The 19,387-nt window shown below is 43.1% G+C and overlaps 1 protein-coding gene across 1 annotated transcript; it reads left to right on the top strand.

Annotated features, from left to right (window-relative positions):
* The first annotated feature begins 12,173 nt into the window (after window positions 1-12,173).
* LOC123059694 (dof zinc finger protein DOF3.6-like) lies at window positions 12,174-14,099 on the top strand. The gene is made up of 2 exons (XM_044482194.1): window positions 12,174-12,379; window positions 13,023-14,099. Exons 1-2 carry the CDS (start codon window positions 12,314-12,316, stop codon window positions 13,863-13,865), a joined length of 909 nt encoding a protein of 302 aa, XP_044338129.1. The 5' UTR covers window positions 12,174-12,313; the 3' UTR covers window positions 13,866-14,099.
* Window positions 14,100-19,387: the final 5,288 nt, after the last annotated feature.

Here is a 19,387-nt window from a genome sequence, read left to right as displayed (position 1 = left end):
AGGGCAATGCACGGTACCGAAGAGGCTAGCAATGATGGAAGGTTGAGAGTGCGTATAATCCATGGACTCAACATTAGTCATAAAGAACTCACATACTTATTGCAAAAATCTACAAGTCATCAAAACCAAGCACTGCGCGCATGCTCCTAGGGGGATAGATTGGCAGGAAAAGACCATCGCTCGTCCCCGACCGCCACTCATCAGGAAAGCAATCAAAGAACACCTCATGCTTCAAATTTGTCACACAATGTTTACCATATGTGCATGCTACGGGACTTGCCAACTTCAACACAAGTATTTCTCCATTCCATAATTACTCAACTAGCACAACTCTAATATTACCACCTTTATATCGATATCTCAAAACAACTATCAAGAATCAAACTTCTCATAACATTTAATGCACTCTATATGAAAGTTTTTATTATACCCATCCCGGATGTCTATTAGATTAGGACTAATTTCATAACCAAAGCAAATTGCAATGCTATTCTAAAAGACTCTCAAAATAATATAAGTGAAGCATGAGAGATCAATAATTTCTATAAAATAAAACCACCACCGTGCTCTAAAAAGATATAAGCGAAGTACTAGAGCAAAGTTATTTAGCTCAAAAGATATAAGTGAAGCACATAGAGTATTCTAATAAATTCCGATTCATGTGTGTCTCTCCCAAAAGGTGTTGAGGGAGTTCCGGATTAGGGGGTCTCCGGACAGCCGGACTATATCCTTTGGCCGGACTGTTGGACTATGAAGATACAAGATTGAAGACTTCGTCCCGTGTCCGGATGGGACTCTACTTGGCGTGGAACGCAAGCTAGGCAATACGGATATGTATATCTCCTCCTTTGTAACTGACCTTGTCTAACCCTAGCCCCCTCCGGTGTCTATATAAACCGGAGGGTTTTAGTCCGTAGGACAACATACAATCATACCATAGGCTAGCTTCTAGGGTTTAGCCTCTCCAATCTCGGCATAGATCAACTCTTGTAGTACACATATTATCAAGAATAATCAAGCAGGAAGTAGGGTTTTACCTCCATCAAGAGGGCCCGAACCTGGGTAAAACATGGTGTCCCCTGCCTCCTGTTACCATCCGCCTTACACTACTAGGGAAAAGGCTAGCAGCAGCGCGGGTTTTAGGTGTATCAGTAGCTCGGGGACCGGTGCTACTAATAAGGCGCTACAGCTAACACGTAGCAGTAGCGCGTGCTCACCAGCGCTACTGCTACACAAGTGTAGCAGCAGCGCTCTTAATGGAAGCTCGCTACTGCTAATAGCTATAGCGCGCTTCTCCTGTGCGCGCTACTACTATTGGAAACAAACCAGCGGTACTACTAACGAAATAGTAGTAGCGTGTCTAGAATACCAGGCGCTACTAGCATTCTAGATACTAGTAGCGTACCATTTATTCCCACGCTACTAGTAAATAATTAGGGATTAAAAATAAAAACAAAAAATGCTGCATGAAATGCTGCAGCACAGAAAATAGTCTAGGCAAGCAACTCAAATCCAACACTCAGATAGGATTTTGGAGAATATTGTGAAGAACGTTAATTGCAACTCAAATCATCAATAGTAACAACACTTAGAGGACACCTTTCAAGGCTACACATATATTGGCACAATGTGACAGTTGTCCTCATGGTACAGAAAATGTGAAGTAATAGATCATACTATTTCAATGCAGCGATTGAGATAACACTAAAGTGCAGGAACATGGCAGTGGTCTTCAGTGCTTGTGATTACGATCATGGTCATCGCCGTCACCAGTTTCAAAGTTTTCAGTATCTGTAGCAATTAACCCTATGTGCATCTCTTCACGATAACCAAATCCACAGGAAAAAAGTCAACTTAGCATCTAGATTTTATCCATTGCCCTGAGTCCCTGAGCATGTTGAAGAAACACTAAATTAGAACATTACTACTATAAATCCATGAGGCATCAGGACATAAAAGATATTCAGTTAAATACATGGGGCATAAAAACCTACGACGATCGACAAAAAAGATGTTCGGTTAAACTTAGGTCTCGCTAGGAAGGGCCTTATTAGATATGCACTGTAAGTACATAGATATTTCAGTTACAAAAAGATATTCAATTAAAAAGTGACAAATAACTCAATGAAACTTGGACTATATATTTAAGTTACAAAATATATTTCAGCTTAGGAATGCAGTGTATAAATCAGACTACATAGATAACACTACCGAAGATAGAATCTGTCATGCATACAAAATACATATGTACATTCGAGAAAATCTGCAGCTATGCATTATAGTTGCTATAAAAAAGACACTGTAAACCTATCTTCGTTGTAAATTACTGTGATGTAAGATGCCGCCAAAAAATGCATCTCCATGTGGTAATTTAGATCTTTGTTGACACTATACATAGGTTAGAGAAAACACTAACATTCAAGAAAAAAACAATAGCTTTGTTTAAGAACATGATACTGAGTACTTGCAATTTATCTTAAAATTTCAGGATCAAGAAGCTGATGGAAACGAAGGTGAAGTAAGAATGCGAGGACATGAGTCACACCTGCAAGATGAAGAGGATGCACCCCTTCATGTAAGCCAAATTAGCTTCTTGTGGGAAAGAAAACAAAGATCATGTTGTTGTATCTAAATGGTTTGTAAAATATTGTATTTACATAATCGGACATACACGTTTACTGAATTTCTTTACAATGGGGCACAAGACTAACAAGAATGCAAAAATATTTACGTAAACTAGAAGTGACACATTACTGAAAATTAGAGTCCAACACCACTTTAAATTCAGGCCACCATAAAGATAAGGAATACACATTACTGTGCAAAATGCACATTAAATTACACTATAATTACTGAAGTGGTAGTTTCAGTCTTTCATTAGTCTATCTTACACTGCACTTTTACATTGCAAGCACTAAGATTACAAAGGGAATTCACCGAAATTACATAGGGGTTTACACTATAAGTATCAATATTAGATTGACTGAACTTATTCTTTGCACAAATGAGAAATCTGAAACCCTTCTTGTACTTGTGCGGCGGCTACTAGTACAACCTAAGCACAAACAACAATTGAGCAAGAAATATAGTGCAGGACGAAATGAATACAACCATCTATCCAGTTGAAATGACAAATTGCAACCTATCAAATGTACAGAGAAGAAAGGGGTTCAGTTTTCAGAGTAGGGAGCAGAGAAGTTAGAGATGTGACCTTACAAGTGGATGAGCGGGCAGACGAGATCCATGTCATCTTCTCGCGGCCGAGCATAGATGCAGTGGCCTTCCTCCACCTTCGTTCATCAAGGGTCCATTGCATGGAAGCGTGCTGGATGTCTCATGTGGAACATTCACGAGGATCTGACCCCTTCAATAAACATACAGCAAGGGATTGTAACAGACTTGCAACTTCTTATTCTTGAGTACCACATGAATAAGATTGAAATGCTAACTACATTCACAAACCGTTTCAGACTATGGATTTCCAAGAGCAACATGACAAAGGAAACCATCATCAACTAGTTTTTAAACCTAAGGAGTAAGATGATAGAACATCCAGTATGCTGAGCTGAATTCAAGTGTTCATTCCACGAAATAAAATTTGGCTAACACTTTTAATATAGTTGAATCAGCACATATACATGAACCTACTCTTGTGTAAGATATAATCACTAAATCTACTCAAATATTTGACAAGCTAGTTATTGTCTATGAGAGCATCATTTCCTAGTCAGCAAATATTTTACAAAAACAACTACGGCAACAGCTTCAAAATAGAGTAAATACATACTTCCACAAAGCATAAACGTTGAACTTAATATAGATGTCATAGATAGAATTACTGATATGAACTGTTACATAGAGAATAACCAGGGTTGGAGGCTATTGAGCACCCATATCACTATATGGGTTGCTCTGCAGCAGCAAAAGAAGAAGAAGAGACAGAGGAGATGGGCAATAGAGGTACCTTCCATCCATGGCTTCAGAGTCGGAGCCCGCACCTAGCAGCTTCTCCATGGCTCGCCCCCTTCCTTCAACTGCCTGCACACAACCACGCGAACACACACATGCATCAGATCCTAGGAAACACATTTTTAGTGAAGCTAACACATTTTCTACAGAGCATTCCTTGTGGTAACGTCCGGCGACAGAAGCAATTGCCTTGGAGCAGAGCATGTACGGCATGCCTGCCTAGTTTCTTCAATTGAGCAGAAACTAAACTATAGAGGGCTAGGATTGTTATCAAATTAGCATAGGAGCACAAATTAAATGTATGTAGCAGGTAGTGAATGGATGGATAACTAAGCGAGCATGGGTTCTTACATAATGGGATTAATAAGGACCAGAACAGAAGTAATTGAGATATTAAGGGGTCCAGCGAAACCCTAGCTACTAGCAAGCTCTTACTGAATCAGCATTCAGCAACCCTAGGCTAGGCCAGGAAGAACAAGCAAGTGATCCCCGCCTGAATCCAGCGAAACCCTAGCAAGAAAGGAAGCAAGGAAGGGGGTGCTCTGCTCTGCCTTGCTCACCGGATATGGAGACGGAGAGGGTCACGGGTGGCGGAGGCATGGGGATGCGTGGGGGCGCAGTGGAGGAGCCAATGCTGGTAGTGGTGCTATTAGGGCTCATGTGCTTGGCCTTGTCCTTGGTCCATCTCCGCGAAGTGCCGGCTCCAGCGGGTCCAGTCCCACGCCGACGCCGATGCCGCGGGGGAGGAGGCCGCGGTGCAGCGACATGCCATAGCGGAGGAGGAGCTGGCGGGGGCGGGTAGCGGCGCGAGACGGGGAGCGGCGGGCGTGCGGCCGCCGGCGTGGCGCACGCGCCGGGGGGCATGCGGGCGGACGAACGGAGGAGAGGAGGTTGAAGGGAGGCCGACGGCGAGTTGGTTGGGAGAGGAGAGGAGGTTGGGGATATGGATCGGGCTGCGTGGTTTTTTTAGACAGACGGGGGGTGGGTGGTGTGGGACGGTTGGTGGTGTGGGAGTGTGGATCGGGCAAGGGTGGACACGCTTAGTAGTAGCGTGGGGGTCTTACCTGCGCTACTACTACTTATTTAGTAGTAGCGCCGGTTTTATACCCCTCGCTACTACTATGGCCTATCCCGTGGGCATTGTTGGAGACCATTTAGCAGCAGCGCGGGTTTATACCCCTCGCTACTACTATCAACTTAGTAGTAGCGCGGTTTTTATACCCCTCGCTACTACTAATTAGCAGTAGCGCCCATTTTTAAACCGCGCTACCGATAAACTTCTGTGTATAAGGTTTTCCCTAGTAGTGTTAGACGCACAGTTCGGGACCCCCTACCCGAGATCCGCCGGTTTTGACACCGACATGTGTGTACAGCAAGAATGATTATGGTAAATTAAAAAACAAAGACTCAAATCATACAAGATGCTCCAAGCAAAACACATATCATGTGGTGAATAAAAATATAGCCTCAAGTAAAGTTACCGATAGATGAAGACGAAAGAGGGGATGCCTTCCGGGTCAACCCCAAGCTTAGGATTTTGGTTGTCCTTGAATTTTACCTTGGGGTGACTTGGGCATCCCAATCTTAGGCTCTTGCCACTCCTTGTTCCGAAATCCATCAAATCTTTACCCAAAAACTTGAAAACTTCACAACACAAAACTCAACAGAAAATCTCAAGAGCTTCGTTAGTATAAGAAAACAAACCACCACTTTAAGGTACTGTAATAAACTCATTCTTTATTTATATTGGTGTTAAATCTATTGTATTCCAACTTCTCTATGTTTCATACCCCTGATACTAGCCATAGATTCATCAAAATAAGCAAACAACACACGAAAAACAGAATCTGTCAAAAACAGAACAGCCTGTAGTAATCTGTAGGTTTCGAATACTTCTGTGACTCCAAAAATCCCGGGAAATTAGGGAATCCTAAATAATTTGTATATTCATCTACTTCAGTTGGAATTAGTATTTTATCGCTCTCTGTTTAAAAATGAAAATTATTCTCGTGAGCACATACTTTCTGTTTTTTTCAGCAAGATCAAATAACAGTCATCCAAGAAGATCCTAAAGGCTTTCCTTGGCACAAACACTAATTAAAACATAAAAAACACAATCATAACAGAGGATAGATGATTTATTTATTTATTACTAAACAGGAACAAAAAGCAATGAACAAAAATAAAATTGGGTTGCCTCCCAACAAGCGCTTTCGTTTAACGCCCCTAGCTAGGCATAGAAACAAGAATATATCTAGGAATTATCATATTTGCTCTTTTTGATAGGGTTTTGCTCGGATCGGGGAGGTTCCTTACGTTTCCCTTCATACTCAGTGATCTTTAGATCTAGAGCATCCAACCGCTTATTACAAAGAGTGATCAACATATTCATGCGGTGAAGGTTCCCACTAACATTTTTAAGGGGTTCGAGAGATTTTGGCAAAATTTTAGTTACTTCGCATATTTTCTCAAAAACTTGGGTTCCCTCTTGAGTATGATGGAGTCCCTTTTGTGGGGGTAGTATACCTACTATTCCCTCTATAATCTCATACGCAATATTGGGATCAACGTCAATAAAGCTCCCTTTGGCGGAAAAGTCCAAGAGTTGTCTATGGGACATGGTTCGCCCAACATAAAAATTGTGAAGCAAAATCTTGAAATCCCCCCCCCCCATAGTGCAATTACGATAGGATTCTATCATCCTGTACCAAGCATCTTTTAAGTTTTCTCCTTGTCTTTGTTTGAAGTGAAGAACTTCAAAATCAGGAGACAAAGGAAGAGAAGGAGGGCTCGCCATGAAGACGAAACAAACGATCTAACACATGGACACACAAGAGGCAAGTGAAAAAAGACAAATGGAAAAAGGGCAAACGGAAAAGAGGCAAATAAAACGGCAAGGGTGAAGTGGTGGAGAGGAAAACGAGAGGCAAATGGCAAATAATGTAATACGAGGGATAAGAGTTTGTGATGGGTACTTGATATGTCTTGACTTGGCGTAGATCTCCCCAGCAACGGCGCCAGAAATCCTTCTTGCTACCTCTTGAGCATGCGTTGGTTTTCCCATGAAGAGCAAAGGGAGATGCAATAAAGTAGCGTAAGTATTTCCCTCAGTTTTTTAGAACCAGGGTATCAATCCAGTAGGAGACTACACACAAGTCACCTAGTACCTGCACAAACAAACAAGAACCTCGCAACCAACGTGATAAAGGGGTTGTCAATCCCTTCACGGTCACTTACGAAAGTGAGATCTGATAGAGATAATAAGATAAATATTTTTGGTATTTTTGTTGTATAGATTGAAAAGTAAAGATTGCAAAATAAACGGCGACAGAAATAGCTAGTTGACGGGAAAATAATATGATATAAAGTAGACCCAGGGGCCATAGGTTTCACTAGTGGCTTCTCTCAAGATAGCATATATTACGGTGGGTTAACAAATTACTACCGAGCAATTGATAGAAAAGCGCATAGTTATGATAATATCTAGGCATGATCATGAACATAGGCATCACGTCCGTGTCAAGTAGACCAGAATAATTCTGCATCTACTACTATTACTCCACACATCGACCGCTAACCAGCATGCACCTAGAGTATTAAGTTCAAAAGAACAGAGTAACACATTAGGCAAGATGACATGGTGTAGAGGGATATAATCAAGCAATATGATATAAACCCCATCTTTTTATCCTCGATGACAACAATACAATACGTGCCAGTTCCCTTTCTGTCACTGGGATCGAGCACCGCAATATTGAACCCAAAGCTAAGCACTTCTCCCATTGCAAGAAAGATCAATCTAGTAGGCCAAACCAAACTGATAATTCGAAGAGACTTGCAAAGATATCAAATCATGCATATAAGAATTCAGAGAGGAATCAAATATTGTTCATAGATAATCTTAATCATAAACCCACAATTCATCGAATCTCGGCAAACACACCGCAAAAAAATTACATCGAATAGATCTCCAAGAACATCGAGGAGAACTTTGTATTGAGATCGAAAGAGAGAGAATAAGCTATCTAGCTAATAACTATGGATCCGAAGGTCTGTGGTAAACTACTCACACATCATCGGAGAGGCTATGGTGTTGATGTAGAAGCCCTTCGTGATCGAATCCCCCTCCGGCAGATCGCTGGAAAAGGTCCCCAGATTTGATCTCACGGGTACAGAAGGTTGCGGCGGTGGAAAAGTGGTTTCGTGGCTCCCCTGGATGTTTTCAGGGTATAAGAGTATATATAGGCGAAAGAAGTAGGTCGGTGGAGCTGCGAGGGCCCCACGAGGGTGGGTGGCGCGCCGCCCTACCTCGTGGTCGCCTCGCTGCTTCCTTGACATCCACTCCAAGTCTCCTGGATTGCGTTTGTTTCAAAAAAAGATCCCCGCGAAGGTTTCATTCCGTTTGGATTCCGTCTGATATTCTTTTTCTGCGAAACACTGAAATAGGCAAAAAAACAGCAATTTGCACTGTGCTTTCGGTTAATAGGTTAGTCCCAAAAATAATATAAAAGTGCATAATAAAGCCCATAAACATCCAAAACAGATAATATAATAGCATGTATCAATAAAAAATTATAGATACGTTGGAGACGTATCAAAGCACATGGTTTTCGTAAAGAGTGACAGGAACGCGTCGAAGCAATCGTCGAGGAAGCCGATGCCAAGGGAGACGTAGTCCGACTCCTCGAGGACAAGGTGTGGCCGTAATTTTTCCAGAATCAGGCGTACGATCGTGGATGAAGGCATACTCTGGTTTTGTCAGAACCAAGTACGCAAAGAAGAACTCATCGGTGACACGGTCGAGGCAGACATAGAGGAGGATGTAGATGCCAATGAAGACATTTCTGATGCTGATGAACACGAGACGCCGATTCGAGCTTGCCAGACTCGGGAATGTCTGCAACGAAGGCATGTATTGATGTGCCACTACCGGGCGTGCGAAGGAAGGGACCATCATGAATTGTGTGCCATTGTCCTACATACAGGCAGAGAGGCCTCCGTGACGGTTGTGAGGCACAGAGTGACGAAAAAGAGAAGTGTCCGTGCAGTCGCGGTTATTAGAGTAGACGAAGTAGTCGAGGATGAGATTAGATGTTGACAAACTCGTGGAGGATGAAGACGTACGTAGAAGGTGGCGAAACCAACAGCGACCTGAAGTGGTCATGTTCGATGCCTAGACTGGTGAAGATGTGGTCGGTGGGACATATGGGGGCGATAAGTTGTCATGCAGGTTACATGTAGAAGTGCGACGACGGTACTCAAAGTAGGCGAGGAACAACCCGACGGACTGACGAAGACCATGCGTGGACGGTGGCGACGTGCGCCATAGGACGTGGCGCGGTGGGAGCCGGGAATGTCGGTTTGCAAGGACGGTGAAGAGGGCCGCATGCAAGATCCTTCCGACCCGAGAGGGGGTGGCAGAACTATAGGGCGCGAGTCGGTCCAGTGGCTGAGACTGCTAGCGACGTCCACGTCAAGCAAGGCACATTGGAAGCCCGTAGCATGAAACAAGGGCGGTGACGCTGCGGCCAAAAGGGGTGACGCAGCGGCAGCCTGATGCTTTATCGGTGGTAGGCGCGTGCTCAGGGACGTGCTTGGCAAAGACATGAGCGGGGTTGGTTGATCGGACCGATGGTGGCGTTGTACCCATCGTGGCATGGACGAATGCGATGTTGTCGGTGATGTCCCGGGCGATGACCACAAAGACGAACCAGCGATGGAGACAATGCGGACGACAATGTCTGGTAGTGACGCATGAAGGCATCCCTTGTGTGGTGTGTCCAGCCTTGTCGTACAATTGATGATGAACTGGCCGGTGTAGAGTCAATGTGGTGGGCGACGCAATACGATCTATGATCGGTGAACCAAAATATTAGACTGGCCAAGTCACTGCCGGAGAGAAAACCGATCTAGAGGTCGGAGGCGCGGCCACCGATGGCGATCATGGAGATCGACCGCCCCCGAGGCGGCGCGTTATTGAAGCGGCGGCGGCTAGGGTTTTGGACCGGGGTTAGTCTGATAACATGTACTCCCTCCGTTCCAAATTACTTGTCATGGAAATAGATGTATGTAGTAGTAAAATACAGCTAGATACATTCATTCATGTGACAAGTAATTTCGGAAGGAGAGAGTAGAACAATAGAGGGAGAAGGATTAGAGGAATATGATGGACATTGTATTGAGCCTCACGGGCTAGTATATATAAGAGTACAGATTTGAAGGGTAAAAAGCCTCTCCTAGAGATAAGGATATGAATTACAAATCCAAAACTACCAAATACATGTAAAGAAAATATATCTCTAACATGCCGAGTTTAAATCCAGTGCCATGTTATGACGAGACTATCTTGCCTCTCCTTGAGTGTGTGCTTTCTGAATCTCTTGTAGTATGAATTATAAGCTTGTTTTGCCACTTTAAAACAAATTGAATATTTATATTTTTCAGGTGGGGAGCCCTCTGGCCCTCCCCAGTTTCAAAATAAAACATGGCGGATATTTTGCACACGTAGCAACCATGTCAACCTGACAAACATCAATAAATAATTAGGAATTGATATATTATATTCCGGAAGGTGATTGATGTTATATATGCATGTGCATTAGTTTTTAACTGTTAACATGCAAAAAATATAACGCGAGAGAAATTTAGTTGTCATGTCATATTCACGGACACTATTTCATATCATCGATGTATATGAAGATGAGAAGAGCGCGTATATATCCAGCTACATACAGTACCCGCAACTCTCATGGTACAAATCAACAGTGGTACTTGCAAACCACCTGGCATCAATTAAACACTTGTATGTTCACACCAATGATCATCCCTCAAGTAATAAAGTAGGGGGTCTTAATTTGCTCTCTGCACCCAAGATGCACACAACAAAGAACACTGTCATGTGTATTTACCATGGAGTGGATTGCTCAAGTTTGCCAACTCGCTCATGTTGGAGAGAAACCTCTAGCTTGATGTAAAAGTGGATGAAAGATCTGTCGCCCACCTCACCTATTTAACTATCAGTTGCTGTTTTACCTCCTAGATTTTGAAATTTGACAAGTTTGACCCTAAACTTCTGATATATAGCACATTATATCCTTGACCCAGTCAAAACAATATGGTTGCTAACATGCCGGCGATTTTGCACACATGGCAATCGTGTAATATGAAAAATAAATAAAATAAATTAGACAAGTTAAACCCGCAGTATTCCTAGAGAAACAAAATCATTTTTTTAAAAAATAAACTTCAAGAGTATTATGATAGACTACTCATGAATGTTCATAATTTATTTATGAGTTATCCACAGTTTCCCAATTTTGGTTCAAACTTATAGATTTATTGCGCTTCTATTTTTGTCATGATATTCACATTTATTTTTGTTTAGTAATAAATGTATGTTTATTTTATCTTGTTTTTGTGCCGATTGGTGTGTGCGCAAAACCACCACTGCATCACTGGTCGTATAAATTTCACTAGGTTGGCGATCAAATCATCCAACCTTTAAGTTATAGAGAATTTTTATACAAATAAACTTAACTAACACTTGAGTTGTGAAATATAATGTTAGTCCCTTCCCATACAAAACTAAGTTGTATATCCACCACAAAGACTACAGGTCGCTCGGGAGAAAAAAAAATACTGAAAATCGCTGTGAATTTTTCTCTATGTATACATGACATGCATGTGTCAAGATTGAAGTTCATCTCGCTTTGACATATCCCACATTTTATGGCATCTTTAGGACGCAATATCATGAAAACATAGAATTAGAAAAGAAAAAAATGATGAAAATGACACGACAACTTGGTTCCTACTAAAAATGACAGCACATGACTGTTGAGAAGAAGTGGTTGTCTCGAAACAGAGTGAGTGATATGACTTGCTAGTGTTCAAACAAAAAATATATGTAGGCCAACCAAATTGCTAGTACCATTTAACTCTATGGAGTGGCCTGCATGATTAATTATGCGGTGGCAAATTAGCTATCAGCTTAGCTAATCAGAGTACACTAACTAATTTATTGCAAACTGTAGCTAGCATGGGTAGCACTCTGAGCCACGTCCGCATATACATTGGAGAAGGAAATGTGTGCAAATGAAGGAAAACAACAACAACATGGGTCCTCTTCTTTTTTCCTCCAAATCTCCACAGGCTATATATCTAGAGAGAGTGTGTGTCCCTTCTCTCTCATCTATTTGGGTGCTGCTAGCTAGCTACCTTGCTCTGTCCTTTTTATCTCTTCTTTTTCCATTCCTTTCCTTGGTACTAGTACTCTTCCGCTTGATTTCCCCAGCTGCTGCTAAGTTTCTTCCTCCCACTTTCTCTTCTCTCTAGATCACCGGCTATGATCTTCCTTCCTGCCTTCCTTGATTCATCAGACTTCTGGAACACCGACCACAACCAGCTTCAGGTATGCATCGTCGTGCTTCTAGCTTGCTAATTAATTGCATATTCCCTCATGATTTTGTTCGCATAAGAAACAAGTATATATATCTAGGAATATACTCCATATCAGGTTTCTTTTTCTGGTCGAAATTTACAGTAACCGACCAGTTACCTGAAATTTCATAGACACAAGAGGTACCACTGTTTCTTGGGTTGTGATACCAGAAAGGTAAAAAAATGAATTTAAACAGAAAAGCTAAATCAAATAGGGTCTCTATAAATGAAAATATAGTGTTCTATAGCAAAATAGCACCATCCTTAGCATGCTATACCGCGCTATAGCATGCTATTAGTGAGACATCTTAAACTAATTTATTTAACGGGCTATTTTTTCCGGCGGTCTTTATACTCCCAAGAGGTCACGGGGTCTCCTTTTGAAGAGGGAACTTTATGTCTGATGTAGCTCAAACATTATATGTTATTATCTGAAATAAATGTAAAATCAAAATTCATTTGAACTATTCGAACCAAAAATCCAAAACTTCCGAGATTTACCAAAAACTACTTCATCCTGCCCATCCCGGGGACGAATGGAGAAAAAAATAGCTCCATATATATATATTGGCCGATATGGTTAATTGATTACTCATCACCTTGTTGATTTGCAGCTGCAACAAATCGGCACTAGCACTCATAGTACTACCACTTCTTCACCCGATGGTCCTGGTGATGGAGGATGCAACAACAATAATCCCAAAGGGTTCATGGCCACAACCGGGGCCGACTACGACGTTGCAGGGGGCGGAGATGATGGTTGCGGCGGTGCTGGGGACGGCGATTGCAGTCGCGGCAGAAATAACAAGTCGATTTCCATGTCGGAGCGAGCACGGCTAGCGCGGTTGCCGCATCCAGTTCCAGGGCTCAACTGCCCGCGATGCGAATCCACCAACACCAAGTTTTGCTACTTTAATAACTACTCTCTTACCCAGCCCCGCCACTTCTGCCGCTCCTGCAGCCGCTACTGGACCCGCGGCGGCGTTCTCCGCAACGTGCCCATCGGCGGGGGGTATCGTCGCCATGCCAAGCGTAGGGCCAAGCCCAAGGTGGTGTCAGCCACCTCCCGAGCCTCTACGGTAGGGAAGTCGTCCGTGAGACCAACCATGTCTAGTAGTACCACTTATGCCACTGGCACCGACATTTCACCACCAAGATTGCAATACCCCATTTTGGCAGCACGCCGTCCCACGACAGCCAGTTCAGCGACATATTCGACCCAGCTAACCTTGGTCTCGGCTTCCCTGTCAGGCTGCTCTTTGCCGAAAGCGATGCTTACACGGTGGATGGCTGTGCGCACCACCACCACCACCATGCCCATGGGAACGGGATGGAGCAGTTATTGGAAGCACAGAATAGCTTCCCATTCATGCACGCCATGGATCATCATATGTCTGGACTCCCAGCTGAGGCAATTCCCATCACAATGGCTACGATGCAGGGCATGTTCCACCTAGGGTTACAGAGCGTCCGCGGGGGTCATGGCGACGAGATAGCAGGCCAATAGTTGCACTACCCGCCGGCCAAGAGAAACCACAAGCACCAGGATTACGCTAGCAGCAGGGGCATGCACAGGGATGTGGTCAATGGTAATGCCACCGGCGGCTACATTTAATGTTCTAGTACTCGCAATGCAACTTGTAATTAGCTAGCTAGTTTAGATCAACATTTGTTCTTAGATTAATGTCTGGTGAAATGGGACAGGCTATTGTAGTCATGTGAACTTTCATGAAATATATGGGTCTATCTACTTGTTAATTATGTGTTATTTTCTGTACTTGGTAATGTTGGATATGTACGCTCAAACATGTTAATGCTTGGTATGGTAGCACTGGAATGTGCCTTGTTCACTCTTAATACCCTACTGCCAGCTTAGTAAGTGGTGCGCATGGAGTGGGACCATCGGTGCCTCTAGAGGTAGGGTCCTATCTACCCCAAGGCCTTCTCTTCTTGAAGGTGGCACCGATTGGGGCCGTAGGGCATGAGACCGTACCGCCTAATAAGTTGGGAGTAGGCTTACCACTCTATCATCAACATTGACACGGTAGGGTCCTGTTGTGTGCCACCTTCAACAAGATAATGTTTTTTTTGGGTAGCCGGGATTCTACTGTTAGAGACGGCTGAGGTACCATTTCAAGCCTAACACATATTAAGTTGGTCATAGATTTAAGTAACGCCAGAGTGGGCGGCGGTAAGGTTACAAATGAAAACATTCCCATGTTCAAAAGATAAATAACACATGCTTCTCAAATAAAAGTTCATGGCATTAGGTAGTACAAGTCCCAAATAGAAGACTATCAAGTTACATGGTGCCATTTCCCCTTCTTGTCACGTGCTTCATCTTAGTCTTGTGCAAGGCAAGTCCGTTCATGCTTCCTCATCCTCTCCGCCTCATGAGCCTCCTTCCCAATGCACCCCCTCCCCGCCACACAGTTTCGTGCTTGCTTCCTCAAAAGCCCATGACGCTCCTCCTCCGCTATATGCAGAGACTCGTTGAACCAATGATGTGGCTATGCACCAATCACTCTATAGGTCATCTCAGATATGTTTTGGTACCTCACGGTCTATGCATGTATAGTATCCCAAGGAGGAGGAGACTACAAAGAACATGTTAGTGTTATCATATGTACCACAAAATGAGATTTCTTGATGTTGTATTTAACGTTCCAGCTAACAATCATAGGTGTTAGTTGGACGTGCACGATCGTGTTCATATTTGAAATGCATGAAATATCTTCTACCTTCTATCCATGACTTCTTCCAGTCTGTGGACTCCTTCACAACACAAGGGTCATCACACCAACATGTAGAGATTTTCACATCTATGTCCTTCCTCTTTTCCAACTCGCCCCCACTACACTTATTCCCATGTCTTCTTGGTTGGTATAAGGCGGCCTAGTCATGGAACCGGATGAAGCTATGCCTAAAATGGGAACAATTGTTAGCAAAAGACATCAACTTAGCAAATGTTTAAACACAATTAAACAAGAAGTATCAAAAAAGATGTATAAATGCAAAAGTAACAAGTTCTTACGATAGGATCAGTGACACCCTTTTAAGCATCATCATTGATTAGTGTGTTCATATTTTCGAGATTATTCGCTCTTGCTAATATTTTCGCTCGGTCTAAATGTGTGGGACAATTTTATTTTGTCAGTTGGTGTTCTCATACTATTAATCACCATCCAAATAACCTTTTTCTAGTTAAATAAATGAAACTTACACTATTGTGGTGAGTATGCGTCATAGCGCAATTGTAGTTCACATTGTTAATCTTTGATTAACTATTTGTCGGTTTGCTTGTGTACTAATATTAATAGTTTGCTAGTTAACATTAAGAAACATTTTTGCTCTAGAACTCTAATGTCTATCATTGCAAATGCGTTTACTATATACTAAATCATATTTTGTGGTGGGCATTTTCTTAGATTTTTGATATTTTAACAACCAACATATGCCTTTTCATTAAATTCAAATCCTCTCAACATCAGCAAAACAAAGTGAAGAGAATAAAATTATGTCAAGTTGTAATATAGTTGATGACATTTACATGTAATAGATGTGTTAGCACTCATTATAGTTCCCTTAAATATCTAGGTAGAGGGTTGTTGATAGTAGGAGTAAAATTTATAAGGTCGAGATTTCTAGAGTATATGATTGCATACCATATGTTTAAACAACACGAAACTTGTATGATATGCGGCCAAGTGATTTGCAACATCATACCCTTTCCTTGTACTCCTGCTTACTAGCATCGCTCATTTCTCGCACAAATATAGCCTCGTATTCTCTTGAAACAGGCATTCGCCCCTCTTGAACTAAATCCACACGGCCCAACAATATATGTTGATGAGTGTCGGTGTCAAAACCGGCGGATCTCGGGTAGGGGGTCCCGAACTGTGCGTCTAAGGCGGATGGTAACAGGAGGCAGGGAACACGATATTTTACCCAGGTTCTGGCCCTCTTGATGGAGGTAAAACCCTACGTCCTGCTTGATTTATTCTTGATGATATGGGTATTACAAGAGTTGATCTACCACGAGATCGGAGAGGCTAAATCCTAGAAGCTAGCCTATGGTATGATTGTATGTATATGTTCTCTATCGACTAGCCTGGCCTCGGTTTACATAATGCACCAAAGGCCTAGGATAACAAGAGTCCTAGCCGAATACGCCGGTGGGGAGGAGTCCTTGTCTTGATCACCAAGTCTTGTGGAATCTTCCATGTGTGCGGCAACTGTCCAAACTGGCCCATGAGTATACGGCCATGGGGGTCCTCGGCCCAATCCAACAGATCAGGAGATAAAGTGTTGAGTACCCCCTAGTCCAGGACACCGTCAGTAGCCCCCTGAACCGGTCTTCAAGTTAGGAACTCTCCTCGATTCTTCCGAACTGTTCTTCATTTTCGGTTGTCGGTCTTGAAAACTGGTTCAACAAATCTTCTCATCTTCGATCTTGAGGATCGCCGAAATGCATTCGACGAGTTTATACGTCGGGTATCCGAGGAGCCCCTTTAAGTTTCCGGCCTTTATCAATGCCTTGTTATTTTTATGCCACACCTCAGGTTTGAAGTTGTTCGCGGGAGGAAGTGTCCTCTTGCGTCCGAGCTCTAACGCCGGACTGCATCCGAGGTATCTTTTGCAGCCGAGCACTAATGTCAGACTGCTTTCGAGCTCCAACACCAAAATGTATCCGAGCTCCAACACCGGACTGTGTCCAAGCTCCAACGCCGGACTATATCCAAGATGTCATAGATCATCTTGGTCCAAAAAAGTTGAAGGAGTTTAGACGAGCTTAATGCTGGAAATGCTCTCTATGGAGCCAGCCACTAGCGCCCGAGCTTTATGCCGGACTGCTTCCGAGGTGGTGCACCACCCCGACTGAGGCCAATTTTTTGTCAATATTTTTGATTGGTGCAATTTATTCTCTGCCGAGATATATAGCTAGTAACCCTCAACGTGTGTATCAGTTTAAAACCCGAGATGTACTTGAAGGATGATGTAAGACCATTGATCCCAGTAGCCGCTGAGACTCGGGTTGATTTGCAAAATCTTCCTGAGGATCAAGTCCTAGCTCGGCAGAATACTTCGGGATACAAAAAGCGGCGTGCTCAGTCCTCGAGACTCAGGTTGGGTGCGGCCGACCAACTTGAGGATCATAATCTCCTCGGAAACTATATTGCACATAAAATTTTCTGCATTGGACAGGCAATGCAGTAGCCCCCGAGACACTAGTCGGGTGGCAACACCAGATCAGGGAATCGATGTGCCCCTTTAATATTTGGAAATAATAAGCCCGAAGCCCAGTAGCCCCCGAGCCTTAACGCGGGCACGGGTGGCCGAATTAAGGATCGATATCCATAGTAAAATCACAAATTATGTGTAATGACTCTATGTATCCAAGTACTTTACATCCTTAATGCTCGGATCCGCATTGTACAAAACTTTATTGACCGACCATCGGCTTCCACCTCCTCGGCTAGTAGCCGAGGAGTGTTTGTCCTACTTTATAAAGCCTTTATGAGGGCAAAGATTTACGAAAAACAAGGCAATCTGGCCATATGGTTTTATAAACAAAGGTACGCAGAGAGATATGTTATATTATTTTTTAACATAAGAAATGTCTTCCAAAGAACGTCAGTAAAAACTTGACGTCCGAACAAGATCAAGTGTTCGGTGCCAATCCGAAAATTGGTCGTAGAAAAAAAAGAGTGCTTCTGTCGTGCTTTAACATGACACATCCTATCTCAAGACTTCAAGCGGGTCAGCCTACGACTTCAACCTCCTATCCCGAAGGCGGAGTACTTCTCATTAGGCCAGTTTAGCAAACTAAACTCTAGCGGCGTTTGAGAGAGAAATTAGGCTCCCCGGCTAGTGACCACACACTCGTGTCGAAAAAAGGAGTGATGAATAATAATAGTAATAAAAACTTTGCAGCAACTAAGAAGAAGAACACTTATTATAAAACGGCTCATATAAATTTAAGAGCCCCCAAGTGACTTGGGTAAAAGAATTTTATGTATAATGATTGTATGTACCGAAGTACTAATATCATATCTTTGTTCACCCGAACTTTAAATGCGTCTTAACCGACCGTCGGCTTCTCCCTATTCGGTCAAGGACCGAAAAGTGTTATGTACTCCACCTGTCGAGAATATCGACAGTGTTTCCGATAACCAGGCAACCGGGCCATAAGGCTGTAACAGACAAAGCGCGCTCATGGAACTTATGCTATATTACAGACGAAGTGTAAGAAGCATCTTCAAAGAAAATAGTACCCCCACCGATACCTTTCTTCGGTGCTCATTATTACTATGAGACTTGTGTAATAGATTTTTTTGTACTCATGGGTTCCGTTGTGTGCCGACCTTGATTGAAAACAATAAGAGCGCTAGCTTTGGGATTCACCCAGTCGGAGGTCAGAGCTCGGAGGACCCCGTCGTGACAATCGCAGAGGTGCTCCCTTTACTCCCTATCCAAACAATCGGGAACGTAGGGGTAAGCACAGGAGCCAGGCAACCCAGCTTGCAAATCGCTTAAGTCAAGATGGTGCATATTGTGGCCTAATACACGAATAAGGAACGAAGCCGTACACGTATACTCATATGCAAGAGGAAAAGCTTCATAAAAGAAGCCTCCAAATAAACGGGGTATTTGAATTTGTGCGTCACAAACAAAGTTTGGACAAGGAAATTTTTTTACAAGCAACTTTTTTCCAAAAAAAATATAATGCTTGGTCGAAGCGAACACAAGTTAAAAATTTAAAACTTTGAGCATGAAGGCAACTAAGCTGGTTAATGTGTTCGGTAGTGACGACGCAGTCCGAGCTTGATGCGGGACAAGGTTCCATCCCCCAAGCCGGTCCCGAGGTGGCGGAGCAAAGAGCTCGGCACTCCGAAGGTCTGACACAGCACGGTCAATGTAGGCCGGCAGAGTGATGCCGAAGTCCCCGGCATGGGGTAATGAAGTGTTGACGAAGCCC

Source organism: Triticum aestivum, chromosome 3A (genome assembly GCF_018294505.1).
Source record: "Triticum aestivum cultivar Chinese Spring chromosome 3A, IWGSC CS RefSeq v2.1, whole genome shotgun sequence".
Lineage (NCBI taxonomy): Eukaryota > Viridiplantae > Streptophyta > Magnoliopsida > Poales > Poaceae > Triticum > Triticum aestivum.
Note: the sequence above shows the minus strand (reverse complement) of the source record. Positions and strands in the feature narration are given on the sequence as shown.

Bases quoted from the DNA above. Each gene is read 5' to 3' on its own strand.
- LOC123059694 (XM_044482194.1), top strand. From the start codon at position 12,314: ATGATCTTCCTTCCTGCCTTCCTTGATTCATCAGACTTCTGGAACACC. The intron at 12,380-13,022 runs GTATGCATCGTC...GTTGATTTGCAG, and splicing joins CCGACCACAACCAGCTTCAG to CTGCAACAAATCGGCACTAG.